At 37.4% G+C, this 14,830-nt stretch overlaps 1 protein-coding gene across 1 annotated transcript in view; it reads right to left on the bottom strand.

Annotated features, from left to right (window-relative positions):
- Positions 1-14,830, bottom strand: part of LOC5570133 (guanine nucleotide-binding protein subunit beta-2) — a 23,085-nt gene extending 8,255 nt beyond the window's left edge. The window contains exons 1-4 of the mRNA XM_001653064.2: positions 14,525-14,830; positions 8,351-8,796; positions 8,093-8,294; positions 7,889-8,018 (exon numbers count right to left, since the gene is read on the bottom strand). Of these exons, the coding sequence (XP_001653114.1) occupies positions 7,889-8,018; positions 8,093-8,294; positions 8,351-8,796; positions 14,525-14,596 (850 nt within the window). The 5' untranslated portion in view covers positions 14,597-14,830. The remainder of the gene's footprint in view (positions 1-7,888; positions 8,019-8,092; positions 8,295-8,350; positions 8,797-14,524) is intronic.

Below are 14,830 nucleotides of genomic sequence, written 5' to 3'. Positions count from 1 at the left end.
TAATTTTTCATCAAAAGACTTTCGAGTTGGCGCTGTAATTGAATTAGACTAGTCACAGGGATTCAAAATCATGAAGTTTGAGCCGTCGCATGGCTAGTTTTGGTGCTAAAATTTAGTGGTCCCATATTACGGGTTTTCTGGTGGTCATTTCGGTACCCAAAAAGAGCACAATAACCATCAATTCATTCTTTTGGCAAAATACATTCAATCACAACAAATCTTATGAGTTGGACACCTGTCATTTTGTTTTTTGGGTACATTCCGGGTCTCCAGGAACCGGTTCTGCATGTACCATACTGGACCGAGTTTTTCAAGAGATGTGCACCGGTAATTGGTTCCTTATTACAGAAAAATTTTATGACAAAATATCCATCAACCGAATAGTATCGATGTGAATTACATACACATAACCGCGATGGAAACTTACTTTTCGGAAGTTCCGGGTTTCCGGAACCGGGTATGAATAACTAAATGATTTGAGAATCTCTATTTACAGTCCACGTAAATGCCTATTCAACAATATGAGGACGGTTCAGATTACTCGTTTAGTTGTTTACGAAACTACAGGTTGTCGAAGTAAGGGTATCTAAATGGACTTTTTTCTCAGATGTGGCAGGTTCCCGGTGGCCACAGTGACGCAATTCCGGATCTCCGGATGGGTTTCCGAAAATCGACATGTGTACCTTTCATTTCAGCCCAACAGAACTAAATTCGATCAACACACTGATTTGTCGAGCTCTTTTAATTTTTGGGTCGAAAACGACCCTAAGTCACAATTTGTAACTTTTATTTAGGGAAGCTCCCTAACTTCAAAACTTTTGTCTCCGAAAAAATAGATGTTCCCATAAAAAATACCTAATTATCAGAACACGTCAAATTGCAAGGTTATTTTAATCAAAAGTTACCAATGGTCCTTACTAGGGTTAAGTTATATCCCAAACTCGGTAAAAAAAATTGAAAAAAAAATTGTTCTAGACCCCCCGACTGATTATTTTCGTTTTGGTCGCAAATGAAAGGTGAAAATCATGGCTGTCTTGTGTCAACATTTCGAACATGCCGAATTTTTTGTTTTGAAATTGCTCTACGAAACACACCGTGAGCCATTGATTAGATCCTGTTCCAAGAGGTAGGGGAAGAGGTCCAGCAAAACTAAGCGATATGTAGAAGATTTTGTTGCAATCCCAAATTAGCTGTAATTTTGATCTTGAGCAGACATGAACCCCTTCCCCACAAGAAGACTAAAAGGTTAATTAGGAATCTTATACCAACAGCCAAACTTTACAAAAGAGTTTCTTACCAACAAGTTCTTATTTGGTGATGCTTGTTCTAGAGTTTGAACACTTTTGTGTTTTTTTTTTATGAAGGCCTAAAAGACTTACATGACTATTTCACTGTTATATTGTTCAAGTGTTCCAACGTGTTTGAGTGAAGGAAACGATTTGGAAAATTATCTGGAATAACGGGGCAAGACTGATCTGTCGTTTTGTATGGGATATTGCATGCCATTTTTCAGCACCCACTTGATGGCAAAACAAAGCTTGGCGGGACAACTAATATTTAATATTGTTTTTACTCAACAAAAAACTAGAACTTAAGGTTAGTTTATTGCCAGTCTATTTGTGATCTCACATAAAGCTAAAAGGCGTTGGTGGGGCTGTTCTAGGTTGGCCTTTAGTGCACCTTGTCGAAGTTGATAGTAATAACTTTAGAAGAATGATCACCACAATAATTTTACTGTTAAATTTGACGATTCAAAGCACACGAAACCGTAAGTATTGATTTCAATTTGCAAAACTTTCGCAACGTAACTTCTCATTTAGTCATGTGGCCAAAATTTAAAAAAAAATACCTTGGCAAAAAAGCTCTGCGGAGAGCACTAAGCTGAAAAGAAGGCTCTTTCTCAATGGGATGTAATGCCATAAAGAAGAAGAAGAAGAAGAAGAAGAAGAAGAAGAAGAAGAAGAAGAAGAAGAAGAAGAAGAAGAAGAAGAAGAAGAAGAAGAAGAAGAAGAAGAAGAAGGATGAGGATGAAAAGTAGAAAAAAAAATCTTTCGTGTTTGATCTTTCTTAAACAAAAAATGATCAGCTTGCCCCACTTACTTTTAGTTATTTTTACAAATATGACGTACCTTGTGATGTAAAGGACATTTATGTGATTATCGTTTTAATATTATATATTACATTTATTGAAATTCCAACCAAGAAAACTAAAACTATTGATGATTTGTTACAAAATCATATTGATTGATGGGACTCTGCAATCAACTTTCATTCCGAACCTATGAGAATGAATAATCTAAATGCTCCTCACAGCTCCTAAACATCAATACTGTGCATTTATATGATGAAAATGTGTATTATCCTGACAAAACTGCAATTTTCATTTCAAATTTGTAAAATATTTTGTCTAAGAAAATTATTCCGTTTTTGTCAACTGAAAATCACCGATCGTGTTGATAAAAACGGAACATTCCTGTACTGGAAAGCTTCGAATGTACATAGAAGTCGCATAATAACAAGCGCACTATATTTGGATCGAGTAGACTACAATTGAAATCGGTATACAATGCTTTGGAAAGCTGTTTGAGGGTACCATCATAGTAATCACAAACTTTTGTTTCCAGTAAAATTTCATGAGTCGCTATCGAGTCATGGAAAATCACTGTATCTCTAACAGGAGATAATTTCCAAACTTTTTCTTTTCAGTAAAGCAGTGTTGACAGACTCTCACTCAAATCTCAATCAAGGAACTTTCCAGCGAGAGCAAACTCATTCTGCTTCGAAAATCTCATGCTTGAGGCCATGGAGAAAAGCATGAGAGATATTATGGATAAATTACCGTCGTGCGGGGTGACATTAGTCCATAAAGGTTGACTTTGGGCCAAGATTTTTACAGCAAATTAAAACCAGAATAATGAAAACAATGTGGCAAGCTTCAAGAATACGTTATAAATAGCCACTGGATGGTCATGGATTAGTTTTTTGCCTCCCGTGCTCGTCAAGAGATGCATCGAAAAGGGCGGTCAAAGTCACCCCCTAGGACCAATGTCACCCCGCACGGCGATATTGGAAATTGTGAAAGGTATGTTAGTGGAATTCCTGGTGGAATTTTTACAGAAATTTATGGAGGATATGTTTGAGGAATTCTACGGGAGTTCTGTTTGATCTTTCGACCTTGACACTTGCTTTTGCCGGGGCGAGCGACGAGGGCAGGATCAAACATGTCGCGCGTCGGTCTCGTAAGTGAAAAAGTGGCGTGATTGGTGAGTTCGGTTGGAGTAACTGAAAAAGTGCCGCGATCGGTTAGTTCTGTTTGATCCTTCGACCTTGACGCTTGCTCCTGGGCAGTGCGTCAAGAAAGCCCGAACAGTTTTTTTTATTCTTTTTGGGCCGCGCGCTTATTTTGTTTTTTCCTGAGTGCTTTTTTATAGCCGAGCAAACGAGTGAAGCCGAAAGTGGATTGTGGCTGCTCAGTCAAGGATAACGGATCAATTGGTGAGCTCGTTTCATGCTACTATTTCTAATCTATAAAATATGTATGACTGCACATTCAATCGTTACAATGGTGGGATGTAAATATGATTTTTCAATAAACTATGGATGGTTCGTCACTGTGAGTGTCGACACAAACTCTGATTCATGATTTATTTATGTTTAACATTTTTTTTTCAGAACACCTCTTATATACCTTTATTTTTGCAATTAAAAAAACTTTGAATGGTTCGACTCTACAAGTGTAGACTTGCGAAAGGTTCACTTTATTCAACAAACTTTGGATGGTTCGCCACTGTAAGTGTCGGCATAAGAATAAGAGTGTTCTATGATGTCCCAACCAATCGAGTTTTTTGTTTCTTTTCAAATGAGTAAAATATAATAACACATGCTTTCGTCCTGACAGCTGTAGGAATGTTACATTTAGGTATTTGTTCAACAAACTTTGAATGGTTCGTCACCTCAAGTGTCGGCATAATTTTCCTCTACATAGAAATTGTTCATATCAAATGAAAATATTATATTTACGTATAAGCATGTATATATCTCACAAATCATTGTTTATCATGATCTAATCGCTTATCAAAGTGAATCCTATGACCCAACGATCCTCCCCATTAACAAACATCCCTCCCAGTAACCTTTGTGGAGATGCAGAGGCAAACACGGTCTCCAAAAAGCAAAGGTTACACACTAACATTCCTTCCCCCAATCCCACCTGACTGCAAGGACGTGGCCGGCGCCGTTATTGACCCTGTATAAATAGAGGCACTGAATTATGCACACTGAAGAAGATTATTACCAATCCCAGCCGAACTTCTAGTTGATTCTTTGTGCATTTTCACTGTCTTCGGTCAATCACGGAATAGCAACCATTGATATGTGTAGTCAGTCCAAGCTAAGCTAAGCTAAGCTAAGCTGATATGTTTGAGGATAAAATCTTCGAAAGCCTTCTTCAGAAAAAAATCCCAGCTAAACCAATGCTGTCCTGGGCCAGAGTGTAGCCGCAAGGAAGTCCTTAAGATACGGCAATGAAATAAAGAAGAGTGCATGCTTCTCAAACGTATAAAGTTGTGATAATAAAAAAATGTTAAAGACCTTTGCAATATTTCCCGTATACTATGAAGAAAAAATAAAATTGTGCCGCGGTCGATCCTGAAAAAGATCCTGGCCCACAAAAGATCTGTGGATCACCGGGTGGGAACCACTGCTCTAGAAAATAATCAACCACAACCTTCCGAACTGCTTAAGAATATTCAGTATGGTCTTATTTGGAGACAGCGCGTTGTACTGCTGAGTTTAGAAAAAAACGGCATAAATCACGTCATTTTTTAGATTTTCAGGGAACCAGCTCGTGGTTTTTTGCTCATGCTAAGGGGCCGTCCATAAATGACGTTTCATTTTTGCACTGATTTTTTACACACCCCTCCCCCCTCGTAGCATTTAGTCACAAATGATGATACCCCCCTTGGAAAGTACGTAGCATCTCAAGCACCCCCCCCCCCTCCTTAACATTTTTAATTTGTTTTCCTCAGCGATTGGGCTAAACTGAAACATACAAATCCAGAAATTTCTACACAAATATAGAGATTAATTTTTATTAAACACTGGAAGATCAGGATAATCTGACGAATGATAGTTTGATAAACCGTAACGCTAAAAAAATCCTTTGGAAAATAGTTTAAACAAGCATATTTCCTGTTTAAGTTACATAATTTTGATTCCCAGTCATTTAATTTGTAGTACTTTTGCTGTTGCTAAAACTTAAACAGTTTACAGCTGAAAATGTAAAAAAAAGCTGAAAACTTGTTCGGATTGATAAAACTAACAGCACTCAGTAAGGGTTCATAAATTTCTATAATATATAAAATTAATTAATTATAATATATAAAATTCTAGTTTTACATGTTTCACTATAATAACGTTATGTTTGCCTAAATGAGCATATTGTATTCTTTTGAAGAATTAAAGCTTCAACAGAAAATATGAATAAAACCAAAAACGGTTGATTCTATGTCTTGTAAATAGTCAAACAATATTTTTCAAGTCGATAAAGCATTGATTTTTACTAAACTTATGAAGCTTATAATTTGTTTGTTTATAAATAAAATAATTTAGACACGAATACAATATAATAATCACATAACTATTTAAAGCTTCATAAAATCTGTTTGATTGTATTTTTCAGGAAAATTTGAAATTTCCTAAAAGTTTCCAACATGTTTTGAAGTTACATCAGCAATTCATAACCCAAGTTTGATAAGTCAGACAAAGAAGATTGATATAAAAATACTGTTTGTCAGTTTTTGCAGTGCTGTTCTTTTTACCAAAATTATTCAAAATGCTACATCCACTAGTTGGGACCTGGGAGGGAGAAACCAATACAAAATTTCTCTACGTCACAGTGAGCCGAGATTTTGCTGTCACGAACTGTCACTGTGAGCCCGGGTCTTAACCAATGGACAAACATTAAAAAAGCGCGTAATTAGCCAAATCATATTTTTGCATTTCATCTAAAGTAGCAAAAATCGAATAAGAATCAATTCACGCACATTCAAAAGTAACGTCACGAGAGCACCGTTTATTCTAATTGAATATAACGTATTGGAATGAGGCTCTTTTTACTGTTTTCATTAAAACTGAAAATTAAACGCATAGAAAACTGTGGCCCTTTTTCAATGTTTGTCCAGAAAGATCGAAGGTACACAACAAATGAAAACTAGCGATTTTCACTAAGCCTGCCTTGATTGTCGTTGGCAAGCTGGAGTTATCTTGCAATTTTGTATCCAATTTCGTGTGTAGTATCTGTGCCTCCCTCCCAGGTTGGGACCCCTCCCTCCCACTCGTCACACATCGTCAGAAATCCGTGAAGACCCCGCTCCCCCCTAAAATGCTACGTCATTTATGGACGACCCCTAAGATTTTTATAAACCGTGGTCTTTGGCCAGACCTTATATTTATGACTACGGGGTTCATGGACAGCCCCATAATGAGAAATCAATCATAACAATCCTTCATGACTTGTGCGATCCAGTCGGTCAAATTGGTTATACAATGACCCCACAGTTATGGATCAAATAGTGTGGAGTCCAACCTATAAAATTTAATAAGCCAACATAGAAAACGTAAAATTGTAATTTTTTTTTTCTGTGTTAACGAGATTTTTAGCCCTGGGCAAAATTGTAATTTAAAAGCACAAATTGAATCGTTTCAAGAACTTCGGTTAGTAAACTATTTTGAGTGTAATATTTACACAGGATTGCATAAAAATTAAAAATTGTATCGGTTTCTGAAAACCATATTATGGATCAATGTTCATATTATGGATCAAATTGTGACATATTACGGATCAGTGCGCAAAATCAAGAGATTTTCAAATCAATGTATCTGTATTGCATGATTTGGTGAAAGTTAACAATGTGTCACATATTACTGCAAAAAATAGCAGTGGTAGAGCTGGAAACCGTGGTAAATATTCGGTATTTAGAATCAACAATCAAGAAAAATGTTTTCCAAAGATGAATTCATACTAAATCGAAGCGAACGTGCTTGTTTTATGCTATAACATTTGAATTTTACCACCTGTGGGAGCTTATGAATACTGACGGCACTGCATACAGAAAACGACCATATAATGATAGCTACAGTATTGGACAAAACATTTGCAACTTTTTCGATTTTCCATACAAAATGACCAACTTTGGTAAGCTAGATCTCAGTTATTTATGGACCGATTTTAATGAAATTTTCACAGAACATCAGATATAACTTGAATTTTAACATATATTTTCGAATAATTTTTCCAATCACGAGTTTATAAATTATAACGGTTTATCTAAAGTGTAATTTTCGACGAAAAATTCAAAACTATTTATCTCAACATTGGATAGTCCTACACAAAAACTGTCTTCAGCAAATTTGTTCATCTCGTTAAAATCTACAACTTTGCCAAAGATACAATGAAGTTATTCCTTCAATATGTTCAGTAATGTCATTTATAAAAAATCGTCAAAAATTCACTTTAGTCAAACCATTACTGCTTTTGAACTTGTGATTGAAAAAATCACCTAAAAACATATGTTAAAATTCAAGTTATGTCTGATGTTCTGCCAAAATTTCATTGAAATCGGTCCATAAATAACCGAGATATAGCTTACCCAAGTTGGTAATTTTGTATGGAAAATCCAAAAAGTTGCAAATGTTTTGTCCAATACTGTATGTGGTACCAACTAAACATTTGTCAAAAACAATCTTATTTAGCGGTTGAATGTTGTGCTGAACATTACAAATGGTAGAAGACAAATAGTATGACATGAGAAAAATATGTTTTGAGTAAGTTATCCGATGTTGAACGCCAAAGTGATCCGTAACTGTGTGGGCATGGTATGTATCTTACCACATGACGTGAATCCACTGTTCTTATTCGGCGGTTCGTAATGTCCAATCTGCTGATCAGATCGGAAGTCAAACAGACGAGCCGTCTTGTCCTCCGAGCCTGTTGCGAATCCGAATCCACTTGGATGATACTGTAATTGGGAAGTATGGCATTGAAGTTTATGTAAGGTTTTATATAGTTTCAAATTTCATTCATTGCGCTTACCGAGACACTGTTCACATCAGCTTCGTGTCCGAAAAACGTCTGCTTCGGTGTCGACTCTCGCACATCCCACAGTTTGCAGGTCCTGTCGACGGAGCCCGTCACATATGTGTTCTTGTCTGGACTGAGAGAAATCGATACCACGTCTCCGGCGTGGGCGTCAAACTCGGATGTCTTCTTCCCCACCTGAAGGTCCCATATGCAACTGCAACAATCTACTATTAGTCATGAAATCTTCATTAAAGGCGAGACTCGACTAACATTTTCATATCTCCGGACCCGGTGAGCACGTGGGTATCGTCCAGGAAGCGACACGAGCTAAGGAAACCTTCATACCCAGCCAACTCCCGCACAATTTTGGCATTTCCTTGAGCATCGCGATTGTTTAGATCATAAACTGTACACATATTGTCCATACCACCACACGCAACGAAATTTCCCGACTCGGCGTAGGCCACACTCATGACCCATGCCGAGCGTAGAGGTATGACCTGAACCTTGTTCCCGGTCCAGGTGTCCCAGATGATGAGTTTGCCGTCCAGTGATCCAGTGACGCAGTGCCGCGAATCGCCCGCATAGTGCACCGAGTTGACCTTGTTGATGTGTCCTTTGAGAAACTTTTTCGTGCTGATGCGTACCTTTGGGACATCGGACATATCCGAACATTTTTCCTGAAGCGTACAGTCCGCCGCTTTCTTTTGCTCTTCCTGGAGAATGGGAAAACGTAGAGCGTAAAGTAGAATTATTATAATTGGATCGAGTGTTGTGTGGTTTTGTCGCTATCGAATTAGTCTAGTTAGTGGACCTGATGCGAAGAACGAAATGGAATAGTTTGTGGAATCCTACCATGTGCTACATGAAGCACGTGACAAATGTAAATGTGATGGCAGGTCGCATTTATAAAAGGAAGGAACGTAAAATGCGCGTCCATTACGTAAATTTGATCCGATTATAATCACACAAGTTACAATGAAAATCTTAAAGTTTATATCAGCACAATCAAAGTTCGGTTGCTGAAGCGTTGAAGGGTAAATATAATACTCGTGAGAACGCGATCATGAACTCGTTAAGGTGAACGCAGAACCAAGCCACAACTGGAATTTTCAAGAGCACCGTTAACAAGTTTCGGTGGTGGCGTACATCGGCGTGGAAAGTGTTTTGTATAGAAATGTTTGTGAACAAAACTGATGAAACTGTTTAAATCACAAACATTGCAGTACATTTTAACTAAAACACAATTATAATACAGCGTATGAAAATACGCTTACGTAAAATAATCCGAGGATCGCCATGGTGTGCAGAAATCAATGTATCTATGTAGCAAATTCAGGAACAAAAACTAAGGTGAAGATGCATCGAGGCCGAACCTAGAATTTTCAAGAGTACACATCATGCTGACATTTTAATCATTGATAACAATCAACGAATAACCAATCGATCAAACTTTCAGCGCGAACGATTGTCTGGTTCTCTAGATGTGTGCCCAATTTACAAAATAAAATTTGTTACCTGTTCTTATATTTTTCCTTTTGAACATGGGTTGTAAGCTTTCGTTTAATTCGTTGACGCGGAAGTCTTTTGACTGATTAGGTATTAAAACATATTTTACGGTGGGTGACGAATACTGGTACACTTAGCTCACTCATTCAATTCTTTCAGAAATCCTTGAACATTGAAACAATTCGTGGAGAAATAAAAAAAGAGATACCTAATGCAGTTTTTGTAGGAGTTCTGGAGAAAGAAATACATAGAGCTTTTACTGAAAAAATCAGAGAAAAACTAAAAACCAGAGTAAATTCCTAGGGAAACTTTCGATATAACTTCAGAATTTAGTTAGAGAATTTGTGCAGGAACTCTGAGATTATTTCAAGACGAAATTTCTTTACGTATTTATATAAATTCATTCAACATTCTCTGGAAAATATCTAGAATAATCCACGGAAAGACCATTGGAAAAATCATGAAGGACTTGAAACTAGGAATTTGCCTATTAACCTGGGAGAATATGGAGTAGAAATTATGCTAGGAATACGACTACAGCGAGCTAAAATGTGCAGGGACAAGTATGAGAGCATCTTAACGGATGAGCATGAGGTGATCGAAAGGTGGAAGCAGCACTTCGACGAACACCTGAATGGCGCTGAGAATACAGGCGACGAAGGTCGAAACAATGGAGGAAATGCCTTCGTTAGTATGGCTAACAAGGGAAACCAACCAACTCCCACTTTGAGGGACGTTAAGGATAGCATTCACCAGCTCTGGGAATCAGAAAAGCTACTGGAGGAGTGGAAGAAAGGAGTAATATGCCCCATCTACAAGAAAGGCGATAAGTTAGATTGAGAGAACTTTCGAGCGATCACCGTTCTAAATGCGGCCTACAACGTATTATCCCAGATCATCTTCCGTCGTCTGTCACCTATAGTAAGCGAGTTCGTGGGAAGTTATCAAGCAGGCTTCGTTGACGGCCGATCGAAAACGGACCAGATCTTTACTGTACGGCAAATCAACGCATAATCTCTTCATCGATTTCATGGCGGCATACGATAGTATCGACCGCGTAGAGCTATGGAAAATCATGGACGAGAACAGCTTTCCTGGGAAGCTCACGAGACTGATAAGAGCGACGATAGAAGGTGTGCAAAATTGTGTGAAGGTTTCCGGCGAACATTACAATTCGTTTGGATCCCACCGGGGACTACGACAAGGTGATGGACTCTCGTGCCTGTTGTTCAATATGGCGCTAGAAGATGTTATGCGGAGAGCCGGGCTTGACAGCCGGGATACGATTTTTACAAGATCCAGTCAATTTGCTTGCTTCGCGGATGATATGGACATTGTCGGCCGAACATTTGAAAAGGTGGCAGACCTGTACACCCGCCTGAAACGCGAGACAGCAAAAGTTGGACTGGTGGTGAATGCGGCCAAGACAAAGTACATGATAGCTGGTGGGGCTCGCCTAGGTAGCAGTGTTACGATACACGGGGATACGTTCGAGGTGGTCGACGAGTTCGTCTACTTTGGATCCTTGCTGACGGCTGACAATAACGTTAGCCGTGAAATACGAGCTCGCCCAATTCTACGGCGAACCCAGTATCCAGAAGGTGGCCAAAGCTGGAACGATACGATGGGCAGGGCATGTTGCAAGAATGCCGGACAGCAACCCTGCAAAGATGGTGTTCGCGTTGGATCCGGTTGGTACAAGAAGGCGTGAAGCGCAGCGAGCTAGTTGGGCGGATCAAGTGCGTATCGATTTGGCGAGCATGGGGCAGAACCGAGGATGGAGAGATGCGGCCACGAACCGAGTATTGTGGCGTGAAATTGTTGATTCAGTGTTATCTGTTTAGATGTTAACTAAATGATTGAAAAAAAAAAATGATAACATATTATCAAGAAGTCTGAGGAGGAATTGCTACCAAAATTCAAAGTTCAATTCTATAACAAAAAGAGGAATTTACGTATTCTCGGCAGTTTAAGAAACGCGGCTTTTGTATGTTTCCCGGAGATCAGTATACAAATTACGTGTTTGTTAACATTTATGCTCAATCCTCTATCGATTCACACCTACAGAATTGCTAAAAGCTTATTGGAAACGTTTTCACAATGCTTCGAACATCTTTTGTCGTTGTGACTATTGTCGGTAGCCTCGTTTTCTTTGGCCGTTTTCCCATAAGAACTGCAGGGAAATCTCTTCGGCAGCTTCAAATTATTCGAATTTGAAGACGTATTCATTTGGAAAATTACATCTCTGGCGGATTTGTTTATTCAGTCTCGGATATCTCGTCAGCGGGAAGCAGACAGAACAAAGTATTATCTGAATGTTTTAATTTGTGTGTATTGATAGAAACATGGCGTATGAAATTTAGTTGTCGATAATAGTTGAATGGTACCGAAGCGGTAAATTACACTACTAGACAAATTTCTTGGAAGAATAGGATCCTAGAGCCCTGTCCCAATTTTAGTGCCAAACGCTCAAGTTTAGGCTAAAAACACATGTTTATTCAATTTTGAAATGTTTTTTTGTTGCAAGTTGCAAGAATATGCTCTTTCGTGTTATTAAATAAAAACAAGATTTCATAAAATATTTTAGGACCCTATTGTCAAAGAACTTTCCGGAGGAATTCTCAGAAACATTTGTCTTGAAATTTACTAGAGAATTACTTTGAAAAAATCGGGAACAATTTTTTTAGGATTACCCCTGGAAAAGATGCTAAAAGAATACTTGGTGGAATTGTAGGTGGAACTTCTAAACGAACTGGACTAATACAGAAATAATTTTACGGATGAATTTAAATTTACAAAAAGAATAAAACTTGTAAGAATTGTTCTGAAAAAATGTAAAGTTATTTCTGGAGGGTTTCCTTATACATGAAATATTTGAAGAGAATTATAGTAGAACCGGAAATAATCTATTAAGCATGAATATCCGAAAAACCGTTCATGAAAATTCTGGAAATCTTTGGAGAAATACCAATGCAAATCTCTAATGAATTCTAAGCAGAATCGTCAAAAGGTTTGCTGAAGGAATCCCTAAATACTAAATACTAAATGGAAATACTAAGTGGATACTAAATACTAAGTGAAAATACTAAATGGAATCTTACGACGAGTTCTACAAATAAGTCATAGTACAACTCCTTTAAAATCCTTCAAGAAATTCATAAAGAAGTGGTCAGATTTAATTTGAATTTATTTGATATATTGGTAAAGCAAATCTTTAAGATACGATTTAGAAAAAGAAAGAGGGGAAAAATCCTAAGCATAACCATGGTGGAGCTTTTGAAAAATGTTTTGATGGATTTGCTTGAGAATCTACTGGTCGAATACTTTAACAGTTTTTTGGAAGAACCTGGTCTCGAAAGTTATCAAGGAAGGAAGAAAGAAAGGAATGAGGCGAAAGAAATTGTTGCATCAATTAGATTTATTTATTAGTTTTAGCAACTCATCGTGGTCGGTTTGTAATTTCTTGAAAAAGTCAGCTCTCTTATATATTTATTTTATTAGAAGAGTCTAGTAGCACAACCAGATTTCGCTCTAGGGGGAGGGGGAATGTTTGAACGATAGAACGGGAGTCAAAGTAGAAAAATTAAAACATGTTTCTAGATTAACATTTACAAAGGACGGAACAACTTTTACTCTAGACATACCTTGATTATCCACTAGTTAAAGGAGTCTGTTGTACCTGGTTTATTTTACTAAAATACGCCTGTGGTGGATCATAGAAGCTTCATATTTAACATGATATTTTATTCTTTTCAAAAATTGCCATAGATTCATTACGTAAATGAATGGTTAAAAAAGTTCATATGAAATTAAAATATTGTGATAACGATTTGAACCTTCATCCATTGTGGGTTGTTCGAAAGTTCATCAAAAACTGTTTCTTCACTTATAGTTGTATTTGGATGCACAAGCATTAGAGCGATAGAGTACAATCACTCTTCGTCTATTTGGTTCCTTATATACGTTGACGAGAATGATCTCATTATTTTTTGCGGTTCGTCGAAAGAATAACAGTGTTGCTTTGATACATTTCCTTGTAGACGAATATTTCGACGTTAAACCAAACCGAAACCACCATCCCCTTTAAGCTTTTCTAGGACTAGGATTTGATTCGTAATCATTGAAAACAAAAGAAATGCTTCTCCAGCAATTTACGTGTTCTGAAAGTCGTAAAATTTGGCTAAATGCTGCGGCATATCAATCAACTGTTAAGAATCCCAAAACATCTAGTTGTAAGTTTGAAAAAAATCTCGTCAAAAGCCTGTAGTATATTTATCAGTAAATGGAAAAAATATGTTTCTATGAAACTATTCGGGGTCAAAGAAAGTCATAAGTTAGAAAAATATAACTGTTAATACAACCTACTGCTCCGGTTTTAATGGATCGCAATGTAAGTAAGTTACAGTGAATCCACAATTAAGAATCACCCACAATTTATGAATCAGCTGCCTTTAAATGACAAAATAACAGTAAAAAATAGCACAAAACATCACGGAAACATTTTCGCTTATAATTTATTTTGAGTAAAATTGTTTAAGTGATGTTTTGTGTTGATTTTTGTTGTTATTTTGTCATTTAAAGGCAGCTGATTCATAAATTGTGGACGATTCTTAATTGTGGATCCACTGTATATACATTTTTCTGCTCTAGGCGGGTTGACCCTTCGTTGCGTCACTGGAAGATTCAAATTTACTAATGCAGTTCTGCTCATAAATTTACCTACAAAACACGCTTAATTTAAGAAAATGCCCTAAAAGTTATTTGTTACCATCTGGATTTTCACGTTATTGACATACACTCTGAAAGAGAAGATCATATTCTATCTCTCGGTGATGATTTGAATGTTAATTCATATTTTGGCTTAGAAATAACGGGCTGTCTCTTTGTAACCAATGGGTTTTAGGGTGCTATCATTAATTATGCGAAATCATCTACCTTCATTTTCGCTATTAAGTCGTTGATCTCCTTCTTCAGGGCAGCTACCTCTGGATCATCCTTTGGAGCCATGGTAAATCGCTAACAAAAATGTGCCTTCACCAAACGCACTCACTAATAGAAACTACCGAATCGTCACTTTATAACAACGTTCAATTGTAAGGCACTTCTTACACTCCAAAGATTCACTGATCCAATCACTTATCGTTTACAACTGAGAAAAACTATCGCACAAAACGGTTGCTGTTAGTCACGGCTACGACGAATACGAACTGGGCCGCCCAAGAGTATGAGCAACATTAGGAA

This window comes from Aedes aegypti, chromosome 3 (genome assembly GCF_002204515.2).
Source record: "Aedes aegypti strain LVP_AGWG chromosome 3, AaegL5.0 Primary Assembly, whole genome shotgun sequence".
Lineage (NCBI taxonomy): Eukaryota > Metazoa > Arthropoda > Insecta > Diptera > Culicidae > Aedes > Aedes aegypti.
The sequence above is the reverse complement of the archived record's forward strand: the minus strand, read 5'-3'. Positions and strand labels throughout refer to the sequence as shown.